The sequence below is a fragment of the Mandrillus leucophaeus genome, unplaced genomic scaffold (genome assembly GCF_000951045.1).
Source record: "Mandrillus leucophaeus isolate KB7577 unplaced genomic scaffold, Mleu.le_1.0 Scaffold716, whole genome shotgun sequence".
Classification (NCBI taxonomy): domain Eukaryota; kingdom Metazoa; phylum Chordata; class Mammalia; order Primates; family Cercopithecidae; genus Mandrillus; species Mandrillus leucophaeus.
Window position 1 is genome coordinate 477026 of NW_012107764.1, and position 23541 is coordinate 500566.

General features: G+C 49.1%; 1 protein-coding gene and 1 long non-coding RNA gene across 3 annotated transcripts in view; one reads left to right on the forward strand and one right to left on the reverse strand.

The window, feature by feature from the left end:
• The window catches only part of ZNF341 (zinc finger protein 341), a 65636-nt gene extending 53635 nt beyond the window's left edge, over positions 1-12001 (forward strand). For both annotated transcript variants that reach the window (XM_011965155.1, XM_011965156.1), the window contains exons 10-14: positions 511-607; positions 3251-3383; positions 8282-8393; positions 9256-9326; positions 10726-12001. In XM_011965155.1, coding sequence (XP_011820545.1) covers positions 511-607; positions 3251-3383; positions 8282-8393; positions 9256-9326; positions 10726-11255 — 943 coding nt within the window. In that variant the 3' untranslated portion in view covers positions 11256-12001. The remainder of the gene's footprint in view (positions 1-510; positions 608-3250; positions 3384-8281; positions 8394-9255; positions 9327-10725) is intronic.
• Positions 6748-23541, reverse strand: part of LOC105528419 — a 19307-nt gene continuing 2513 nt past the window's right edge. The window contains exons 2-4 of the long non-coding RNA XR_001004348.1: positions 17645-17722; positions 15227-15328; positions 6748-7153 (exon numbers count right to left, since the gene is read on the reverse strand). This is a non-coding gene — a long non-coding RNA (uncharacterized LOC105528419). The remainder of the gene's footprint in view (positions 7154-15226; positions 15329-17644; positions 17723-23541) is intronic.

Sequence of the window (23541 nt, forward strand, 5' to 3'; positions counted from 1 at the left end):
GCATAATCATGGCTCACTGTAACCTCAAACCCCTGGGCTTAAGCGATCCTCCTGCCTTAGCCTCTTGAGTAGCAGGGAAGCCACCACATCTAGCTAATTTTTAAATTTTTATAGGGATAGGGGTCTTGCCATATTGCCCAGGCTGATCTTGAACTCCTGGGCTCAAACGATCCTCTCACCTTGGCCTCCTGAAGCGTTGGGATTGCAGGTGTGAGCCACTGTGCTCAGCCTGAGTTTCATTTTTAAAGGTGCCCCTGGCTGCCCTGTGGAGAATGGACTACAGGAGGCAAGGCAGGGAGAGGGTGGCCAGCGAGGAGGCTGCTGCACAAGTCCGAGCAAGAGACGACGGCGCTCAGATGAGGACGGGCAGTGGCAATTGAGAAGAGTGGGTGGATTTGGAATGAATTAACTGGAGGATGTTGCCTCCTGACATTGGCCCTGGGGTGGCCGTGGGCTGCTTCCTATGCCTGCTGTGTTTCCTCCCTCACCTCTCCTGCTCCTTCCACTTAGATGTGTCAAATGTGTCAACAAATACTCCACTCCCGAGGCCCTGGAGCACCACCTGCAGACCGCCACTCACAACTTCCCCTGCCCACACTGCCAGAAGGTGGGTGCCACTGTCCTCTTTTCTGGGGCCCCACGCCATAATAGGGGCAAGGAGGTGGTGGGGTGGGGTGCACACCTCATCCTTTCCTTCTCCTCTCTCACCACAGGATGCGCAGGCAGGGCTCAGGGGCTTCTCCACAGATGACACAGTGTCTCTGTCTGGCCATCTCATCCATCACATTCCAGATGTGGCCCTGTCAGGGCTGCTGCTGGAGCCAGGCAGGGCAGGCTGTCCTGGTCCCAGGCCTAGTGTCTGAGCAGCAGCCTCCCAGCTTCCTGATGTAAGATTATCCTTATTACAATTGGCTCTTCTTTTTAATTTTTTTTTTTTGAGACAGAGTCTTACTCTGTCACCAGGCTAATGTGCAGTGATTTGATCATGGCTCACTGCAGTCTCAACCTCCTGGGCTCAGCCTCCTGAGTAGCTGGGACTATAGGCATGTGCCACCATGCCCAGCTAATTTTTGTATTTTTTGTAGAGATGGGGTTTCACCATGTTGCCCAGGCTGGTCTCAAACTCCTGGGCCTCAGGGACCTGTCCACCTTGACCTCCCAAAGTGCTGGGATTACAGGCATGAGCCACTGCACCCAGCCTAAATTTTTTGTAGAGATGGGGCTCACTATGTTGCCCAGGCTGGTCTCAAACTCTTGGCCTCAAGTGATCCTCCCACCTCAGACTCCCAGAGTGCTGGGATTACGGGTATGAGCCACCATGCCCAGCCTGGATTCTTTTCAGTGACTCTGGAAGCCTCACTAAAGCCTCTTCCTAATAACATCAAACATTCAGGAAGTGCTCCAATTTCTAGTTGTCTCAAAGCTTCATCATTTTGTAAAGTTTATTTGAATCAGTTCCATGGATTGCAATTGATTGATACAAGAAAAGTCTCTATTAATCTACAGCCCCGCCTGCCCCCCACCACTGCTCCCTATTTTCTTTCCTCTGAATTTATTTGTTAAAGAAACTGGGCCATTTGGTCCAGTGGTGTTCCCTGCAGTCTGGATTTTGCTGATTACGTCTCCCTGGTGTGTTTAACTTGCTACTTCACTCTACTCATTTTCCTTCTTTTTTTTGAGGCAGAGTCTCGCTCTGTCGCCCAGGCTGGAGTGCAGTGGTGCGGTCTCGGCTCACTGCAAGCTCCACCTCCCGGGTTCACGCCATTCTCCTGCCTCAGCCTCCCCAAGTAGCTGGGACTACAGGCGCCCGCCACCACGCCCAGCTAGTTTTTTGTATTTTTAGTAGAGACGGGGTTTCGCTGTGTTAGCCAGGATGGTCTCAATCGCCTGACCCCGTGATCCGCCTGCCTCGGCCTCCCAAAGTGCTGGGATTACAGGCGTGAGCCACCGCACCCAGCCCCACTCTACTCATTTTCTTACAATCATATGTGGCAGATTTTCCAGGACAGCCCTGGTTTCACTTTGGCCTCATTCTAGATGTTTCTAATTATCTAGCCTAATTTTAAGCTTTAGAAGTTGTGGTCCAAGTAAAAGATAACTATGAATTGAGTAAGAACCACATGCCAGATGCTGTTCTGAGCATTTCACCAGAATTTACTAGGAGATAGGTGTACTACTACTATCTCCCTTTACAGGAGGGGAAACCAAGGCAGAAAGGCCACCTACCTAGGAAATGATGGGGCTAATAAGCAGTGGGGCACCTGGGTCTGTGCCCCTGACCAATGCTCCACCAGAATGAAAGAATGTGTGAATACATGCCCTTCCTTTGCCTGGATTGGAAAGAGATTTTCACTTCTGTGTTTTCTGGCTTTAAAAAAATTACCTTTCGTACAAAAATTAGCTGGGTGTGTGTTGGGCGCCTGTAATCCCAGCACTTTGGGAGGCTGAGGTGGGTGGATCACCTGAGGTCAGGAGTCCAAGACTAGCCTAACCAACATGGAGAAACCTCATCTCTACCAAAAATAAAAATTAGCCAGGAGTGGTGGCTGGCTCCTGTAATCCTAGCTACTTGGCAGGAGAATCGCTTGAACCTGGGAGGTAGAGGTTGCAGTGAGCCGAGATCGCACCATTGCACTCCAGCCTGGGCAACAAGAGCAAAACTCCATCTCAAATAAAATAAAATAAAGTAAAATAAATAAAAGTTAAAAATTACCTTTCCATTGATTTCTTTAGTAATTTGCTCATTTTCCATTAATTCTTTTACTTGTCAGTCATTTGACCCAGACTCTGTACTGGGGAATGAAAGCTCCTCTCTGCCCACTTGGAGCTCCTGTAAGCAAAGGGCTGTCATTCAGCGGGTTAAATGCTGACTTAAAAGTGTGGGTGGACGTTCAAAGGCAGAATTGACTTTGCCGGGCATAGCACCAGGGAGCTAGGGAAGGCTTGACAGAAGCAGTGACACCTGAGTTGGGTCTTGAAGGATGTGTAAGAGTTTGTCAGTAACGAGAGAAAGGCCCTCTGGGTGGGAAGAACATCTGGGCAAAGGCTCAGGGCAGGCATGTTCTGTCTGGGCTTGTGGGGAGCCATGAAGTTCTAAGGGCTGAGTCTGACAGTCTGGGTCCTGGCCCCGGGTAGCCAGAAAGGAAAGGTGTCTCTATGGGGGCTGGAAACAAGGGACCTTTGAGCTCAGAAGATGGCCAGGGGAGGGGGGCCCGGTGAGTCAGACCTGAAGGCCCCTCTTCTCTGCCAGGTGTTTCCTTGTGAACGCTACCTGCGGCGTCATCTGCCCACCCACGGTAGTGGGGGCAGATTCAAGTGCCAGGTGTGCAAGAAGTTCTTCCGGCGGGAGCATTACCTCAAACTGCACGCTCACATCCACTCAGGTGGGTACCCTGCCCCTGAGAACTCCAGCCCAGCCCCTCCCCTCCTCCTCACCCTCTCCTCATCCCTTTCTCTCTCTTCCCATCCCCATCTGGCTCTTCTCCCTGTCTCTGTCAGCCCCTTTTCCCTCTGCTTCCCCATCTCCCTCCCCATCTCACTCAGCCCGTCTCCCCTCCCCCTCCCTATCTCCCTCCAGTCCCTCTCCCCACATCTCCCTCTAGCCCCTTTCCCCCTCCCCATCTGTCTCCCATCTCTCTCAGTCCCTTCTCCCTCCTCCTCCCCATCTCCCTCCAGCCTCCCTTCCCTTCCCTCTCCCCATCTCCTTCTAGCCCCCTCCAGCCTCCCTCCGCTGTCCTCTCCCCTCTACCTCCAGCCCCCTACCCCTCCTTCTCTCTGTTGCTCTCTATCTCCCTCCAGCCTTCCTGCCACCCTCCTGCCTCTTCCCTTGCTCCTCCTTCCTCTCTCCTTCCTGGCCCCTGACCCACCTGCCTTAACTGATGAACAAGGGGTTCCTACCACCACTAAAGCAGAGAAGAGCCCCTGGAGGTTGTGTGGAAGGGACTTTTTTTTTTTTTTCTTTGAGACAGTCTTGCTCTTGTTGCCCAGGCTGGAGTGTAGTGGTAGATCTTGGCTCACTGCAACCACTGCCTCCCGGGTTCAAGCGATTCTCCTGCCTCAGCCTCCTGAGTAGCTGGGATTACAGGCTCCCACCACCACGCCCAGCTAGTTTTTTGTATTTTTGGTAGAGACAGGGTTTCGCCATGTTGGCCAGGCTGGTTTCAAACTCCTGACCTCAGGTCACCTACCTGCCTCGGCCTCCCAAAGTGCTGGGATAACAGGCGTGAGGCACTGCACCCGGCCTGTGTGAGGGACTCTTGACTCTGCCCCCTGTGGTGGGGACACTGCTCTCACTGTATGTTCCCACTCAAACCTGGACAAAACGCCGGCTCCTTGTTCCCCAGTTGAAACACACTGACATTTTCTTTTCTGTTAATCTTTAGATTTTTAAATTATATTTTAAAAATTGTTTTTTAATTGAAAAGGATCTAAAGATTGAGAAAACCTGAGGGAAAATCCTTGACAGGACAAAAGCATATATAGTACAAATAAACTCCCTCTCACTTCAGATGAACAATCCAATGTTTTTTCTTTTTTTTTTCTTTCCTATGACCTATGGTAAAAAATACATTTCATATTGCAACCCAAGAAGCACATATATACACATAGGATATATTGCAACAAAAGTTTTACAAAACAGGGTTTTCTATTTTGTCCTGTTCAATTTTAGTTCTTTTATTTTTTATTTTTATTTTTTTTTGAGACAGGGTCTCACTCTATCACCCAGGCTGGAGTGCAATGGTGTGATCTCACTACAACCTCCGCTTCCTGGGTTCAAGCCATTCTTGTGCCTCAGCCTCCCGAGTAGCTGGGATTACAGGCGCCCGCCACCATGCCTGGCTAATTTTTGTATTTTTTGTAGAGACAGGGTTTCACCATGTAGGCCAAGATGGTCTCAAACTTCTGGCCTCAGGTGATCCACCCACCTTAGCCTCCCAAAATTCTGGGATTACACATGTGAGCCACCACGCCCAGCCTATGTTTAATTCTTAAAATAACCACCAACAGGGTGTGACTTGTAGTTTGCAGTTTGCAAAATACTCCTAATTCTCTTCCCCAAAGATAACTGTTAGCGGTCTAGTCTTCATTCTTCTAGTTTTATTTTACACGTATATAAAACGCTTGCTTACGTTTGCAAAAGTGAGCAAATACTATAACTGATATGCCCTTTTTTCTGATCGTATACCTTGGCGATGTTCCCCGAGGAATGTGTGCTTACAATTTCCCTGGAGGCTAAATTCTGTGGGTCCCCCTCCCCCAGGCCCCCCCCCAGAAAGATGTTACCAACAGCACCTTCTTTTTCACATCTGGGTAGTCTTCCTCAATTAATTTTTCATCTTGTATTTAGCCAGTTCTCTATGTATGAACTTTTTTTTTTTTTTGAGACTGAGTCTTGCTCTGTCACCCAGGCTGGAATCCAGTGGCACGATCTTAGTTCACCACAACCTCTACCACTTGCGTTCAAGGAATTCTCCTGCCTCAGCCTTCCAAGTAGCTGGGATTACAGGTGCCCACCATCACACCCAGCTAATTTTTGTATTTTTAGTAGAGATGTGGTTTCACCATGTTGGCCAGGCTGGTCTCAAACTCCTGACCTCAGGTGATTCCCCTGCCCCAGCCTCCCAAAGTGCTGGGATTACAGGCGTGAGCCATCGTGCCCAGCCTATGTATGAACCCTTAAATTACATTTCAGCTATTAGTTTGTACACACAATGCTATGTTGGTCCCTTGGCAACCTTTTGGAAGTGTATCTGTAGTGTATATCCTTAGGAGTGGAAACGCTAGGTTAAAATACATGTGTAATACTGAGTTTCAGTTTGGGATGATGAAAAAATTCTAGAGACAGATGGTGGTGATGGTTGCATGATGGTGCAAATGTACTTAGTGCCACTGAATTATACACTTAAAAGAAGCTTAAGATGGTCAATTTTCTGTTATGTATATTTCTCCACAATAAAGAAGGGAAAATAAGTAATGCATTGTAAGTTTGATATTACCAAGTTGCACTTTATGGCTTTTAAAAATTATTATTCAAAAGTAATACATGCTGCCAGGTGCAGTGACTCACACCTGTAATCCCAGCACTTTGGAAGGCCAAGGTGAGTGGATCACCTGAGATCAAGAGTTCGAGACCAGCCTGGCCAACATGGTGAAACCCCATCTCTACTAAAAATACAAAAATTAGCCTAGTGTGGTGGTGCACACCTGCGATCCCAGCTACTCGGGAGGCTGAGGCAGGAGAATTGCCTGAACCCAGGAGGTGGAGGTTGCAGTGAGCCAAGATCGAACCACTGCACTCCAGCCTGGGCGACAGAGCAAGACTCTGTCTCAAAAAAAAAAAACCAAAAAAAACCAAAACCAAAAACAAACACACACATACACACACACACACAAATACATGGTTATTATAAAAATGGAAGCAATATAGGAATACATAAAGTAAAATATTACATTTCCCCTTCAAGTTGTAATTGCCACTGACACTTTGGTCTGTCCTCTCCCTATACCTCCCCATCTTTCTCCCTGCATCTTCAGTTTATTTACAGAGACACATGGCTAGGGCTTTTTTTGGGGTATGCGGTTTGTATTTTTTCTTTCTTTCTTTTTTTTTTTTTTTGTTGGAGCTTACATATCCAGTAAGGATTATATTTTTTTCTATGAAAGATGAGATTGTGTTAAGCTATTCTACTGCTTTCTTTTCCCACTAGCAATATGTCCAGGAGATCTTTCCAGATCAGGAAACACAGATTGACCTTTTCAATCTTTTTAATGACCACAGAGCATTCCATTGTAGGGACCAGCATTTCCGTATCAACTGGGTTGATGTTTTTTCAGAAGTACTTTATTCATTCCAGAGGGAGAACAGAGAGGAAATAATGGCAGGAAGTCACAGCAGCCCAGAAACAGCTCCTTCTAAAGGGCAGGCTGTGACCCCACGGCAACTTTGCAGGCACCTCCCTTGATTTCCTGTGGGTTCCTCAGGTAGCCCATCAGGCAAAAGCTGCCCCAGGACAGGTTTAACAGCAGGAAGATCTGGGGTAGCTCAGATGGGCTCTGGATCACGCTGCTGGGCTGGAATCTTAGCTCCCCCAACCATAGGGGTAGCCCCTGAGCCAGTCCCTTCACCTCTCTGAACTTCAGTCTTCTTTCTCATCTGTGAAATGAGGATGATGGGAGTCGGTGCCTCCTGATTTGTTGGAAGGATTCAGTTAGATAAGGTGTGATTCCTCATCCCCCAGGGTGGACCCCATTGCCATAAATGCCATGAGGCCACCTTGCTACTCAGGCCACGCCTCAGATTCATCCTTGACTCCCCTCCTCCTCTCACAGCCACAGCCAATCCAGTGGCAAGGGCTGCCGATTCTGCCTTCCCAACATGGCTGTCCTGGGCCACTTCCTGGTTATCCTCACCTCCACCCTCACCCCCTCAGTCTGCTCTCCACACGCAGCCAGAGGGAGCCCGTTAAAAGCTTACATCAAAGCCCATCCCTGCGCTGCTCAGACCTTCTGGTAGCTTCTCTTCTGCCTCAGAGTAAAAGCCAAAGTCCTGGCAGGGCGCGGTGGCTCATGTCTGTAATCCCAGCACTTTGGGAGGCTGAGGCGAGTGGATCACTTGAGGTCAGGAGTTTGAGACCAGCCTGGCCGACATGGTGAAACCCCATCTCTATTAAAAATACAATAATTAGCTGGGTATGGTGGCACACACCTGTAATCCCATCTACTCAGGAGGCTGAGTTGGGAGGATTGCTTGAAGCCAGGAGGCAGAGGTTGCAGTGACTCATCTGAAATCTCGCCACTGCACTCCAGCCTGGGTGACAGAGCAAGGCTCTGTCTCAAAAAAAAAAAAACAAAAAAAAAAACCAAAAAACAAGTCCTTAGCTCCGCCTCCCAGGTCCTCCCTTGTGGGCCTGGCTGGCTCGCTGCCCTCACCTTCTGCCTTGTTCTCTGGCCACACCAGAACTGTTGTTCATCAGCACTGCCAAATGCGCTCCTGCCTCAGGGCCTTTGTACCTGCTTTCCCTGCTGCCTGGACCATCTCCCTGATGACCTGAGGTCTCTCCTCATGCATGGCCTCATCAGAGAGGCCTCTCCTGAGCATCCTATCAAAATAGCCCTGTCTTGTCCCTGGCAAAACAAAGGCACCAAAGAATGAGAGAGGCTGTTTTCTCCCCTGGCCACCTCCCTAGAGGAGCTGCTCCCCTGAGGGGCCCAGCGGGGACCCTTGTGCCCTGGATTCCGACTCCTGGCGAGTGCTGGCTCTCCCTGTCTGTGTCTGCTGCAGGCGAGAAGCCCTACAAATGCTCAGTGTGCGAGTCTGCGTTCAACCGCAAGGACAAACTGAAGAGACACATGTTGATCCACGAGCCCTTCAAGAAATACAAATGCCCTTTCTCGTGAGTAGAGACTGCCATGCAGGGGCGGGTAGCGGGGCAGATTCTCCAGGGGTGCTGCCCGGGAGGGTGGGACAGATGTCAGGCCTGAGGGCACAGGCCTCTCCTTTTTTTTTTGAGACGGAGTCTCGCTCTGTCGCCCAGGCTGAAGTGCAGTGGCGCGATCTCAGCTCACTGGAAGCTCCGCCTCCCGGGTTCACGCCATTCTCCAGCCTCAGCCTCCTGAGTAGCTGGGACTACAGACGCCCGCCACCGCGCCAGCTAATTTTTTGTATTTTTAGTAGAGACGGGGTTTCACCGTGGTCTCGATCTCCTGACCTTGTGATCCGCCCGCCTTGGCCTCCCAAAGTGCGGGGATTACAGGCGTGAGCCACTGCGCCTGGCCTTTTTTTTTTTTTTTTTTTTTTTGAGACAGGGTCTCACTCTGTCGCCCAGGCTGGAGTGCAGTGGTATGATCTTGGCTCACTGCAACCTCTGCCTCCTGGGTTTAAGCGATTCTCTTGCCTCAGCTTCCCAAGTAGCTGGGATTACAGGCGCCTGCTACCACACCTGGCTAATTTTTGTATTTTTAGTAGAGATGGAGTTTCGTCATGTTGCCCAGGCTAGTCTTGAGCTCCTGACCACAAGTGATCCATCCACCTTGGCCTCCCAAAGTGCTGGGATTACAGGCGTGAGCCACTGTGCCCGGCCAAGCCTCTCTCCTTTTATCCTGTCCTGGGCCCCGTCTACCTCATTCCCCACCCTACCTACTTGCCCAGCCCTTAGGGTAGACAAGGCTGTCCCTTGTGCCCAGGGCTAGCGGAGGGGCCAGCAAGAGCATCCTAAGCTTAGTGAACTCCCCCTGACCGGTGGCTTTGGGTTTTAGGACACACACAGGCTGCAGTAAGGAGTTCAACCGGCCAGACAAGCTGAAGGCCCACATCCTCTCCCACTCTGGTAAGTGGCTCTTGGGCCTGCCAGGAGGGTCTGGTTCAGCTCTAGTTCACTGGGATAGACCCGCCAGGAGGAGAAAGAGCAGACATATCCCATGAAGCTTGTTTTCCCTGCCTGGCACATTCCAGCCAGCACTTGCACTTATGTGGGCTATGAGCCAGGCCTGTATTAGGGACTTTAGGATGAACAGAGATGAATCAGACACAGTCCCCCAGTCCAAGGAGGAAGCTGACCTGAGCAGAGATGACTCAGTCAGAGCAGTGCCCAGTGTGATAGAGGTGTGGACCAGGTGTGGAGGGAATCAGATTCTAGGCGGGTCCAAGACATGGCCAGGAAGCTTCCTTGATAAGGCAGGGCAGGGGTCTTCAAGTCACTCCTCAGTTTCTCAGCAGCTCCTCAGAGCAGACTGGCTGGCTTTCCACATGCCAGCCGAGGTCTAGAACAAGGTTCTTCAACCCTGGCACCACTGACATTTTGGGCCGGATAATTTTTTTTTTTTTTTTTTTTTTTTGAGACAGAGCCTCATTCCGGCACCCAGGTGGAGTGCAGTGGTGTGATCTCAGCTCATTGCAATCTCTGCCTCCAAGGTTCAAGTGATTCTCTTGCCTCAGCCTCCCAAGTAGCTGGGATTACAGGTGCCTGCCACCACGCCCAGCTAATTTTTGTATTTTTAGTAGAGATGGGGTTTTCACCATGTTGGCCAGGCTGGTCTTGAACTCCTGACCTCAAGTGATCTGCCCACCTCAGCCTCCCAAAGTGCTGGGATTACAGGTGCGACCACCGGCGCCTGGTCTGAGCTAGATAATTTTGTCCTGGGGGCTGTCCTGTGTCCTGTAGGATGTTTAGCAGCATCCCTGGCCTCTATCCACTGGGTGTCAGTGGCATCCCCCCCGCAGCTGTGAAATCAAAAATGTCTCTAGGCATTGCTGAGTCCCCTAGGGGGTAAAGTCTCCCCTGTTTGAGAAGATTTCCAGAAAGAAGTCAGTCACTAAAGAAAGTGTGAAAACTGGGAGAGTAGGTCAATGACTTGGACACATAGAATGGGTTGGAGTCTTGGTGCTGCCACGTTCCTGTGGGTGGCCTTAGGCGTCACTGCCCCTCCCTGAGCCTGAGATGACCTGGCAAAGCAAGCCAAGGTGCAGGGAGTGAGCGGCTGTTCCAGGCAGAGGAGAATGGCAAGTACAAAGGCGCAGAGGCAGGAGCCAGCGTGGCATCTCTGAGGAGAGCGAGTGTGGCTGGCACAGAGAGTGGCTGGGAGAAGGCAGACGACGAGGGTGGAAAGAGCTGGGGCCAGATCACACAGGCACTGCTGGGGTAAGAGCCTGGATTTTATTCCCAGTGCAAGGCACCGTTGCAGGGTGAAGGTCTGGATGCTTCTCACTGACTTTCCCTTGCCCTCCAGGCATGAAGCTCCACAAATGTGCCCTGTGCAGCAAGTCCTTCAGCCGCCGTGCCCACCTCGCCGAGCACCAGCGTGCCCACACGGGCAACTACAAGTTCCGCTGTGCTGGCTGCGCCAAGGGCTTTTCCCGCCACAAATACCTCAAAGATCACCGCTGTCGTCTCGGCCCCCAAAAGGACAAGGACCTGCAAACCCGGCGCCCCCCCCAAAGGAGGGCAGCCCCCCGCAGTGGCGGCAGTGGTGGGCGCAAGGTGGTGACCCCCTTGCCTGACCCGCTGGGGCTGGAGGAGCTGAAGGACGCAGGGGCCGGGCTGGTGCCCGAGGCTGTCCCTGGCAAGCCGCCCTTCGCAGAGCCGGATGCCGTGCTGTCCATCGTTGTGGGTGGTGCGGTGGGCGCGGAACCTGAGCTGGTGGTACCTGGACACGCTGAGGGGCTGGGCTCCAACCTGGCTCTGGCGGAGCTGCAGGCTGGGGCCGAGGGCCCATGTGCCATGCTCGCTGTGCCTGTCTACATCCAGGCCTCGGAGTGACGAACCTCAGGTGTGTTTCCTGGGCAGGCCTGATGCTCCTGTTTGGGTCCAGGGCCCTGGGGGCAGACTGCTGATCCTTACCAGTGGAAGCGAGCCATTGAGCCATTGGCAGAAATCCTGCTGAATGTCATTCAGAAACCCTGGCCCATGGTCGCCCTCCTGTGTCCCTTCTCCTGCTGGAAAACCCTGCAACATTCTAGGGTCGGGGGCAGGGCTGCCTACGGTTTCTGGGCAGAGCCACAGCGGCAGGAGAGAAATGGCTGAAACCTGAGCAGCCCAGAGTCTCGCTAGTCTAGGCTGGTGGTTGGGGCCCCTGGGAGAGAAGACTGGGCGTTCCTCCCCACTCTGCCTCCAGGCTGCCTCTGGGTGGCCTCTAGTCCGCTGTTCTTCAGGAGGCCTGCCATAAACTCTTCGGAGTTTATGTGTTGGACCTTTTCACAGACGGTTCCCCACAGTGTCCTCAGACAGCTCTGTGATGTAGCTTTTAGGAGGCACTCAGGTGTGACAGTTAGACTGCAACTATGAGACCGATCTGGCTTCAAATCCAAGAGTTGCCATGCATTTGCTGTGTGACCTTGGGCAAGTCACTTCACCTCTCTGAGCCCCATGTTCCTCATCTGTACAATGGGGCTTACGATACTACTACCTCATAGGGTTGTCCTGGGGATCCAGTGTGATGAAGTGCGCCAGGGGCTCGGCATGGTGCCTGGCACGCAGAAAGTGCTCAATAAATGTTTTTGTCATAATATGTGTCCGGGTGGCATGGGCCAAGCTGTGGCAGTTTCGTTCTTTGCCCCTAGGTGGCAGCACTCCCATCTGCAGCTTGTGGTGGCTGAGGGGTCCTGGGCCCCTCACACAGGGAGCCCTGGAGAGGTGATGAGGGAAGCAAGGCTGGGCACAGCAGCTCATGCCTGTAATCCCAGCACTTTGGGAGGCCAAGATGGGCGGATCACCTGAGGTCAGGAGTTTGAGACCAGCCTGGCCAACATGGCAAAACCCTGTCTCTACTAAAAATACAAAAATTAGCCAGGTGTGGTGGCGCACGCCTGTATTCCCAGCTACTTGAGAGGCTGAGGCAGGAGAATCACTTGAACCCAGGAGACAGAGGTTACAGTGAGCTGAGATCGTGCCACTGTACTCCAGCCTGGGAGACAGCGTGAGACCCTGTCTCAAAAAAAAAAAAAAAAAAAATTAGCTAGGCGTGGTGGCTGGTGCCTGTAGTCCCAGATATGCAGGAGGCTGATGTGGGAGGATCACTTGAGCCCAGCGGGTCGAGGCTGCAGTGAGCTGAGATTGTGCCACTGCATTCCAGCCTGGGCAACTGAGCAAGACCCTGTCTCAAAGATTAAAAAAAAAAAGGAAATTGGGAATACCCATCCACAGAAAACGGTCCAGGACAACACCCCACGGGGGTCAGGGTTTGTACTTACTTGTGGGAATTCGGGATTGTTAGCCACCTCCAAATCCGTTGTAATCAAGATCAGAAATTCCTCTCGCGTGGGCATCTGGAGGCCGTCAGTGTCCCCACGTCCAGTGCTTCCTCCTCCCCCTCAGCTGGTCCAGGTGGGAGGTGGATTGGGCTCATGAGGAGGCGGGAAGAGAAAAGGGCCTTTGACTAGTGTTTTCTGTTTATCTTCACAGCCACCCTTCTGGGCTGTCAACTCCATTTGATGACTGAATTGTTTTGAAGGCTGGCAGGTCCCTCAGTCATCTGTGTTGGAACTCAGGGCTGGAGCCCAGAGCCAGGCCCAGCTTCCCACGTCCTCAGGAAGGGTGTGAGGCGGCAGGAGGGACAGAGTTGATGGGGGTGAGGTGTGAAAGTGTACCGGCCTGCACAAAGGCCCAAGGGGGACTGGTGGGGACAGGAAGTCAGAGGGGATGCCCCTGGAGCTGGGCCTTGGCCTGGGGTGCTTTGATGGGTGGATGGATAGGGGAAGGTGTGCCGTGTGAGAGCAGGGCGTGCACAAACACCTTGGGGTGGGACAGCGCCGGGCCTGCTATGTTCTGGGGCCGGCGGATGTTCCAGGATGACCAGAGGTCTCAGAGGAGTAGGTGGGTAATGATCATGGCTGATGCTTCCAGCTTCTCCACACGAGGAACACTGTGCCAGGCTATTTACAGTCACATCGCCTCAGCCTGTCATGTGAGTGCTGTTACTTTCCGTATTTTACAGCTGAGAAAACCCAGGCCCAGAGGGGCAAACTTCCTTACCCAAGCTCACACAGCCAGGAAAGCTGCAGAGCTAGGACTCAAGCTGGGGCAGCCTGCCTCCACGGGTTCTTAGCCACTTTCTGCGATTGAAGTGTGGGTTGATGAATCAGAGAGGGATTTAGATATGGGTTAAGGAATCTGGACTTTATTCTCCACATAATGAAGGAGTCGTAGGAGACAGTGAACATTTAAAAAAATTGTACAATGGCATTGAAAGAAATGTGAAGAATGACATCTTCAGCCGGGTGTGGTGGTTCACACCTATATTCCCAGCACTTTGGGAGGCCAGGGCAGATAGATCACCCGAGGTCAGGAGTTCGAGACTAGCCTGGCCAACATGGTGAAACCCCGTCTCTACTAATAATACAAAAAAATTAGCTGGGCGTGGTGGCACATGTCTGTAATCTCAGCTACTGAGGAAGCTGAGGCAGGAGAATCACTTGAACCTGGGAGGCGGAGGTTGCAGTGAACTGAGATCATGCCATTGCACTCCAGCCTGGGTGACAAGAATGAAACTCCGTCTCAAAAAAAAAAAATGACAACTTCTTCCTATTTAAGTGGTTTTTCTATTGCTTCTTCCTGTCAGTGTACACAGGCATACATGTCTACTGGTAATCACAAGAACTTACGTTTATTAGTTATCAAATGCCTGGCACCATCCCCAGCACTTCAATGAAGGCGCTACTTTTAAGCCCATTTTGCAGCTGAGATGAGGCAACAGGAACATTAAGGCTAAGCAACCCGAAGTTACACAGCAGGGAGGTAGCAGAGCCAGGCCACAGATAAGGACATACCAAGATCAGCTATAATGTTTAACAGAAAGTTGGTGACAAATCCCAGCACTTTGAGAGGCCGAGGTGGGCAGATCACAAGGACAGGAGATTGAGACCATCCTGGCTAACATGGTGAACCTCCATCTCTACTAAAAACACAAAAAATTAGCCAGGCGTGATGGCACGTACCTGTAGTCCTAGCTACTCGGGAGGTTGAGGCAGGAGAATCTCTTGAATCCGTGAGGCGGAGGTTGAAGCGAGCCGAGTTCATGCCACCACACTCCAGCTTGGGGGACAGAGCAAGACTCTTTCTCAAAATAAATAAATAAATAAATAAGAAAGTTGGTGATAGCTGCTCCAGGACCCCAGGGTCCGCCACCGAACTCCAAGATGCTGGACAGAGTGGAGCATAAAAAGGGGCTGGCCTAGGCATCCAGGGTCTCACTCTATCCCCAGAAAGATCACAGTCTTTGACCCGGCACAGTGGCTGACTCCTGTAATCCTAGCCCTTTGAGAGGCCAAGACGGGCGGATCACCTGAGGTCAGGAGTTTGAGACCAGCCTGGCCAACATGGCAAAACCCCATCTCTACTAAAAATACAAAAAATTAGCCATTCGTGGTTGCGCTTGCCTGTAATCCCAGCTACTTGGGAAGCCGAGGCAGGAGAATCTCTAGAACCCAGGAGACGGAGGTTGCAGTGAGCCAAGATCTCACCATTGCACTCCAGCCGGGGTGACAGAGTAAACTCCTGGACATGTGAGTGTCAGAGTAAGAGTAAACTCTGTATCAAAAAATAAATAAATAAATAAATAAATAAAAGTCCATCTCAGAAAAAAAGAAAAAGAGAAAGATTACAGTCTTTGGTATCAAGCAGAGCTGGGTTTGAATTCTGGCTCTGCCCCCTCCTAGCTGTGTGACTATGGCAAGTCACTTCACCTCTCTGAACCTCAGTTTCCTCGTGTCAGTGTGGAGAATAATAGTACCTACGTGGCGAGGTTGATGTCACAATTCAGGGAAATAATTCAGGTAAAGCAGAGATCACAAATTGCCGCTCATGGCAGCCTCCAGACAGTTTGGCATTCACAGTATCTGAAAAAGTGAGCCAACATTTAACAACAAATTTAAAATATACTGCAGTAGTGAAATGTGAGATGCTACGCGTCAGGAATGACACAAGGATGTTATGCTGTTATGACTCCAATATTACATTAGCGGCCTGGCCAGAATAATAGAGCAAGAAAAAGAAATAAATAGTATCAGGATTGGAAAGGGTGAGATAATAGCAAGGGTGCTGAAATAGTAGCAAGATCAATATATACAAATCGACTATGCTCCTCTACTCCAGAAGCAATTAGAAAATGTAAAAAATTGGGACATTTGGGCCAGGCGTGGTGGCTCACACCTGTAATCCCAGCACTTTGGGAGGCCGAGGTGGGCGGATCACAAGGTCAGGAGATCGAGACCAACCTGGCCAACGTGGTAAAACCCCGTCTCTACTAAGAAATACAAAAAATTAGCCGGGCATGCTGGTGCGTGTGTGTAATCCCAGCTACTCGGGAGGCTGAGGCTGGAGAACCAGTTGAACCAGGGAGGTAAAGGTTGCAGTGAGCTGAGATCATGCCACTGCACTCCAGCCCAGGCAACAGAGTGAGACTCCATCTCAAAAAAAAAAAAAAAAAAAAAAAAAACCAAAAACACTCATTTCCTCTGATAGTTTTCCTTGGCCAATCTGTCTAACATAGCCCCATCTCCATCATTCTCGAATTCCTTACCCTATTTTATTTTTATTCATCACCCTTGACATTATATTAGACATTTATTTATTGTCTGTTGTCCTCATTAGAAACAAAAGGTCCACAAAGGCATCGACTTTTGTCTGTTTTGTTCCTGATATATCTACAGTGCTTAGACCTTCCCAGGAATTGTTCGATCAATATTTGTCGAGTGAATAAACAACAGCACTTTGAGAGAAGAAGGCCCACTTTACCCACCCCCTCCTCTCACCCCAGGGAGGCCAAGGGGGAATCTGTCATGTAGGCTGAGATAGGACTGGCCCAGACTCCAGGGAAGTAATGTCTGATATAAAAGGATATTTTCCTTTGTTCAAAGACAGAGCAGAGAATATCTGGGCCAGATGACTAAAGCAGGTGGCTTGGAAGTCTCCGGCAACAGAGCAGGTGTCCCTGTGACCCAGGAGAACTGGCTGGACTAGTTTTGTCTCCCTTGGGGAAGAAGGAGTGGAGGTGGCAGCTACTGGTGCTCCCAACCCCCAAGGCTGCCAGCAAGTGACCCCCCACACACAAAGCTTTCAGGGCCTGAAGGGTGGTGATCAGGGAGGTGAGCAGGTTTCACCTAAGGACTGGGAGTGACCTCTTACTAGCTGAGGGTGCCTCGGGTAGGCTTAGGCACAGAACCCAGAGGCAGGAGGCCAAGGCCGAACTTTTAGGGCCTTGGTTCCTTTGAAGAATCACAGAGAATAAACAGTCCCAGGGAGGGAAAAGGTCTTGTCCAAAGTCTCATCAAGGCAAGGCTGCTTCCCAGGTCACTGCTTCCTCAGTCCACTTATTTATTCATGGAACAAATATTTCTTAAGTACCTACTATGTGCCAGGCATAGTTCTTCAATGATACATCATGAGCAAAACAATTATTTGAGGAGATCCTTTGTGAAGGAAGCAGAAGATAAACAACAAAGTAAATAAGTAAGTTATAGATGTTAGGAGGTGACGAGTATTACAGAGAAGGAAAAAAAGTAGAGGTGAGTAGAGGTTTTGAGAGTTTGGGGGTTGCTGGTGTGTTTGAGGAAGAGTAGAGAGGCCAGTGTGGTCGGAGTGAGGCACTGGAAAGGAGGAGGGCAGGGAGGTGACGGGAATACCATGACATCATGTAGGGACTTGAGGGACATTGAAAGGACTTTGGGTTTTACTTGAGGGACGTGGAAAGCCATTGGAGGATTGTGAGCATTCAGTGACTGGATCTGACATACATATATATGTCCAATGTCAAAACATATGTATATATGTGTATATGTGTGTGTGTGTCTGTATATATATGTCAGATGTCAAAAATATATATATATATATGTTTTGGTTTTTTTTCCTGAGACAGAGTGTCTCTGTTACCCAGGCTGGAGTGCAGTGGCATGATCTTGGCTCACTGCAACCTCCAACTCCCAGGTTCAAGCGATTCTTGTGCCTCTGCCTCCTGAGACTACAGGTGTGTGCCACCATGCCTGGCTAATTTTTGTATTTTTAGTAGAGAGGGGTTTCAGCATGTTACCCAGGCTGGTCTTGAACTCCTGGCCTCAAGTGATCCACCCGCCTTGGCCTCCCAAAGTGCTGGGATTATAGGGATGAGCCACTGTGCCCGGTCAAACACATATTTTTTAAAGGATACCTCTGCTTACCATGTAGAGAATGAACTGGAAGGAATAAAGATGGAGACAGGAAGGCCAATGGGGAAGAGTATTAGGTTCCTCTTGCTTCTGTAATAAAGAACCAGAAACTTAGTGGTTTAAACCAACACAGATCTTACCACTCTGGAGGTCAGAAGTCTGATATGGTTCTCACTGGACTAAAATCAAGTGGTTGGCAGGGCTGTGTCCTTCTGGAAGCTCTAGGGGAGAATCTGTTCCATTGTCTTTTCCGGTTTCTAGAAACCACCTGCATTCCTTGGCTTGTGGCCCCTTTCTCCATTCAAAGCCAGAAGGGCAGCATCCTACCAGTCTCTGACTCTGAAACCTTTTGCTTCTGTTTTGTGATTACGTTGAGGCCAGCTGGATAATCCAGAATAATCTCATCATTTCAAGCTCCTTTTTTTTTTGAGATGGAGTCTCGCTCGGTCGCCCAGGTTGGAGTGCAGTGGCACTATCTTGGCTCACTGCAAGCTCTGCCTCCTGGGTTCACCCCATTCTCCTGCCTCAGCCTCCTGAGTAGCTGGGACTACAGGCACACACCACCATGCCTGGCTAATTTTTTGTATTTTTAGTAAAGACGGGGTTTTGCCATGTTGGCCAGGATGGTCTCGATCTCCTGACCTCGTGATCTGCCCACCTCGGCCTCCCAAAGTGCTGGGATTACAGGTGTGAGCCACTGTGCCCGACCATTTCAAGCTCCTTAACACTTCTGCAAAGTCCATTTAAGGAGATTCTGAGGATGAGGCCATGGACGTCTTTGAAGGACCATTATCCTGCCCACCAGGAGGCTACTGCAATAGTGCAGGTACTTTTGACCAGAGTGACAGCAATGAAGATGGTAAGAAATGATAGGGTTCTGGATATATTTGAGGGTAGAGCCAACAGGACATTCTAAGGGATTGGATGTGTACTTTTCCATCCTCGTGCAGGGAGACTTCTAGTCTACCTATGCCTTGGGCCTGGGCCTGGGTGAGGATGTGGGTTTCCCTGGGGTAAAGTCCAGGAGTCACAGTCATTGACTAGAGCCTGGGTGGCCGTCTAGGGCCTGCTGCATGGCCTGCATGTGGTCAGACTTATAGGTATGGAGTAGGCCCTGTAACCCACCATTAGCATGAGTGTAGGGTCCTTTCAGGGTCAACAATCTCACCCGCCTCCCCCTCACTCCTCCCTTAACCCCTCAAATTCTGCTGGGGCAGGCCTTTCCTGCCCCCATTGCTTACTTTGCCCCCCTCCCCTGGGAGGTCAGACCTGCTCCCAGCCCCACCACACTTTATTTATTTACCTGTTTGTATGTGTGAATGTCTGTTCATTCATTCATTGGCATGTAGGCAGAATAGTACAGTGGCTAAATGGGTTGCATTTACAGTAAGAATCCCAGCTCTGCCTCCTACAAGTGTGTGATCTTAGGCAAGCTGTCCAACCTCTGTTAACGTATAAAATGGGAACAATAAAGCCTACCTCATATAGTTGTTGTGTGGGCTAAATGAGGTAATGCATGTAAAATCCTCGACTCAGTGTCTGGCTTAGCATAAAGTGCTGAGTGAAGATTCTCTGTTATTTTCTCACGGTTCAAGTGCCAACCAGACCACTCAATAATGGTGTGATCTTCGGCAACTTATTCAACCTCTCCAAGCTTCTGTTTCCTCAGCTGTAATCTGTACCTGCCTCATAGAACTATAGTTGGATGATTAAATGAAATAATCTGGCTGGGCGTGATGGCTTACACCTGTAATCCCAGCACTTTGAGAGGCCAAGATGGGAGAATCACTTGAGCCCAGGGGTTTGGGACCAGCCTGGGCAACATAGGGAGACCCTGTCTCTATAAAAGATACAAAAATTAGCTGGGTGTGGTGGCACACACCTGTGGTCACAGCTACTCGGGAGGCTGAGGTGGGAGGATTGCTTGAGCCTGGGAGGCAGAGGTTGCAGTGAGCCATGGTCGTGCCACTGCACTCCAGCCTGGGTGACAGAGTGAGATCCTGTCTCAAAAAATAAAATAAAATAACAGTAAAAAAATAAATGAGATATTCTATGTAAGCTGTCTGTCAGAGTGAGGGTTCCATGGATGTTAATGATTATTATTCCTGTGGTTATTATTTCATAAATATTGGTTGAATACATATTCTGTGCTAAGGCCTTTGTCTGTGTTGTCACTGAGTCATCAGAATGGCCTGGTGAGGAATATAGTGTTATTTCTGTTTCTCGGATAGGAAAACCAAGGCAGGTAAAGCACATGGCTGAATGGCAGAGCCCCACTTCTAATCTAGGTTTGTGTGGTAGGCATCAAAACATGTTCCCTCTTCATTACTTCAACGCACTTTTAAAAATTGAGATAAGGGGCCGGGTGCGGTGGCTCACGCCTGTAATCCCAACACTTTGGGAGGCTGAGGTGGGCGGATCACGAGGTCAGGAGTTTGAGACCAGCTTGGCCAACATGGTGAAACCCCGTCTCTACTAAAAATACAAAAATTAGCTGGGTGTGGTGGCACATGCCTGTAATCCCAGCTATTCTGGAGGCTGAGGCAGGAGAACTGCTTGAACCGGGACCCGGGAGGCGGAGGTTGTGGTGAGCCGAGATCGCACCATTGCACTCTAGCCTAGGTGACAAGAGTGAAACTGTCTCAAAAAAAAAAAAAAAAAAAAAAATTGAGATAAGGCCGGGCGTGGTGGTTGTAGCCTGTAATCCAAAACTTTGGGAGGCCGATGTAGGCAGATCACCTGAGGTCAGGAGTTTGAGAGTTTGAGACCAGCCTGGCCAAAATGGTGAAACCCTGTCTCCACTGAAAATACAAAAATTAGCCGGGTATAGTGGTAGGTGCTTGAAACTGGGTGGTGGAGGTTGCAGTGAGCTGAGACTGCGCCACTGCACTCCAGTCTGGGCAACAAAGCGAGACTCTGTCTCAAACAATAAAAATAGAAATTGAGATAAAATTCACATGACATAAAATTGACCATTTTGGCCGGGTGTGGTGGCTGATGCCTGTAATCCCAGCACTTTGGGAGGCTGAGGCGGGTGGATCACCTGAGGTCAGGAGTTCGAGACCTCCCTGGCCAACACAGTGAAACCCCATCTCTACTAAAAATGCAAAAAATTAGCCAGGTATGATGGCAGTGCCTGTAATCTCAGCTACTTAGGAGGCTGAGGCAGGATAATTGCTTGAGCCTGGGAGGCAGAGGTTGCAGTGAGCCAGCATTGCACCACTCCACTCTAGCCTGGGCAATAGAGTGAGACTCCAGCTACAAAAAAAAAAAAAACAAAAAAACAAAAAAACAAAAAAACCCCACCATTTTAATTAAAGTATACAACTCAGCACTTTTTAGTACATTCACAATATTGTGTAACCATCATCATAATCTAGTTACATAACATTTTCATCATCCCAAAAAGAAACCCTGTACCCATTAAGCAGTCATTCTCCTTTTCCCCCCTCTCTGGATCCTGGCAACCACTAATCTGCTTTCTATCTCTATGCATTTAACTATTTTGAACATTTCATATAGGGTCAGCCTGGGTGACAGGGTCTCACTTTGTCACCCAGGCTGCAGTGGAGTGATGAAATCACAGCTCACTGCAGCCTTGAACTCCTGGGCTCAAGTGATTGTTCCACCTTAGCCTCCTGAGTAACTGAGACTGCAGGCACACACCACCATGCCTGGCTAATTTTATTTATTATTCTTTTTTTTTTTTTTCAGAACTGGGGTGTTACTATGTTACCTAGGCTGGTCTTAAACTCCTGGGCTCCTGCAATCCTCCTGCCTTGGCCTCCCAAAGTGCTGGGATTACAGGCATGAGCCACAGGACCTGGCCTCATTCCTTTGCATTTGGATACCCAGCTGTCCTAGCACCACTTGTTGAAAAGACTATGCATCCCCCATTTAATGGTCTTAGCACACTTGTTGAAAATAAATTGACTATAGATGTATAGGTTTATTTTTGTACTCTCAATTCTTTTTTTTTTTTTTTTCTTTTTTTTTTGAGACAGAGTCTCACTCTGTCGCCCAGGCTGGAGTGCAGTGGCCGGATCTCAGCTCACTGCAAGTTCCGCCTCCCGGGTTTACGCCATTCTCCTGCCTCAGCCTCCCGAGTAGCTGGTACTACAGGCGCCCGCCACCTTGCCCGGCTAGTTTTTGTATTTTTTGGTAGAGACAGGGTTGCCAGGATGGTCTTGATCTCCTGACCTCGTGATCCGCCCGTCTCGGCCTCCCAAAGTGCTGGGATTACAGGCTTGAGCCACCGCGCCCGGCCTGTACTCTCAATTCTATTCAACTGATCGATAAACATCTTTGATTATTGTAGCTTTGTAGTAAGTTTTGAAATCAGGACATGTGAATCTGCCAACTTTATTTTTCTTTTTGAATACTGTTTTGACTATTCAGGGTCTCTTGCAATTCCATATGAGGTGTGGGATAAACTTGTCCATTTCTGCAAAAAATGCAGCTCAGATTTTGAAAGGCTTGTATTGAATCTGTTGAGCAATTTGGAGAGTGTTGCTATCTTAACAATGAAGTCCTCTAATCCATGCAGATGGAATGTCTTTCCATTTATTTAGGTCTTCCTTAATTTCTTTCAACAAGGTTTGGTACTTTTCAGAGGACAAGCCTTTCCTTTCCGTGGTTAAATTTATTGCTAAATGTTTTATTATTTTTGAGGCTATTGTAAATGGAAAAGATTCTTAATATCATTTTCATATTGCTCATTGCTAATGTACAGAAATACAACTGATTTTTGTGTATTGACATTGTTGAACTGTGCTGAACTCATTTTTAGTTCTAATAGCTTTCTGTGTACTCTTTAGGTTTTTCTCTATATGAGAGCACGTCATCTGCAAATATAAATAGTTTTACCTCTGGTTTTCCAATCTGGATGCCTTTTTATTTATTTTTCTTGCTTAATTGCCCTGGCAAGAACTTTCAGTACAATGTTGATTGGAAGTGATGAGAGTAGGCATCCTTATCTTATTCCTGATCTTAGGGGGAAAGCTTTCGGCCTTTGTCTTCACCATTAAGTATGATGTTAGCTGTGGGTTTTGCACAGATGCCTCTTACCAGGTTGAGATGTTCTCTCCTCTTCCTAGTTGGCTGAGTGTTTCAGGTTTGTTTTTTTGTTTAATCAGGAGAGGATGTTGGATGAACTCTTTTTTACAACTAAAAATCAGCAAAGTCCTCTGTATTTAACTTGGTGTAATTATGTGAGACCAAGTTTCATAATTAAGGTTTTATTTCATAATTAATGCTTTCAAGGAAGTTTACAAATATATGGCTGGGTATCTTTAACCATGTGACTTTAGTCAATTCCTACTTCTTTGGGCCTGGGTTTCCTCAACTGTAAAAATGGAGGTGGATAGTAATGCTTATTTCATGGGGCTTAGAGGGATGATGGAGATGAGATGGGATTTTTGTGTGCAAAGGCACTTTGCAAATAAATAAAAACTATTCTTCTGTTGCTCCTCTTATTAGAGATATTTTGTGTGTGTGTGTGTTTTGTTGTTGTTGTTGTCCGTTTTTTTTTGAGACAGGGTCTCCCTCTGTTGCCCAGGCTGGAGTGCAGTGGTGTCATCATAGCTCACTGTAGCTTTGAACTGCTGGGCCCAAGCAATTTTTCCTCCTCAACTTCCCAACTAGCCCAGACTACAGACTTGCACCACCATGCCCGGCTAATTTTTAAATTTTTTTCTAGAGAAGAGATCTCACTATGTTGCCTGGGATGGTGTTGAATTGTGGCCTCAAGCAATCCTCCCACCTTGGTTTCCCAAAGTGCTGAGATTACAGGCATGAGCCACCATGCCCAGCTAGAGATGTTATTTATTTACTTATTTACTTATTTTTGAGATGGAGTCTTGCTATGTCGCCCAGGCTGGAGTGCAGTGGCATGATCTCGGCTCACTGCA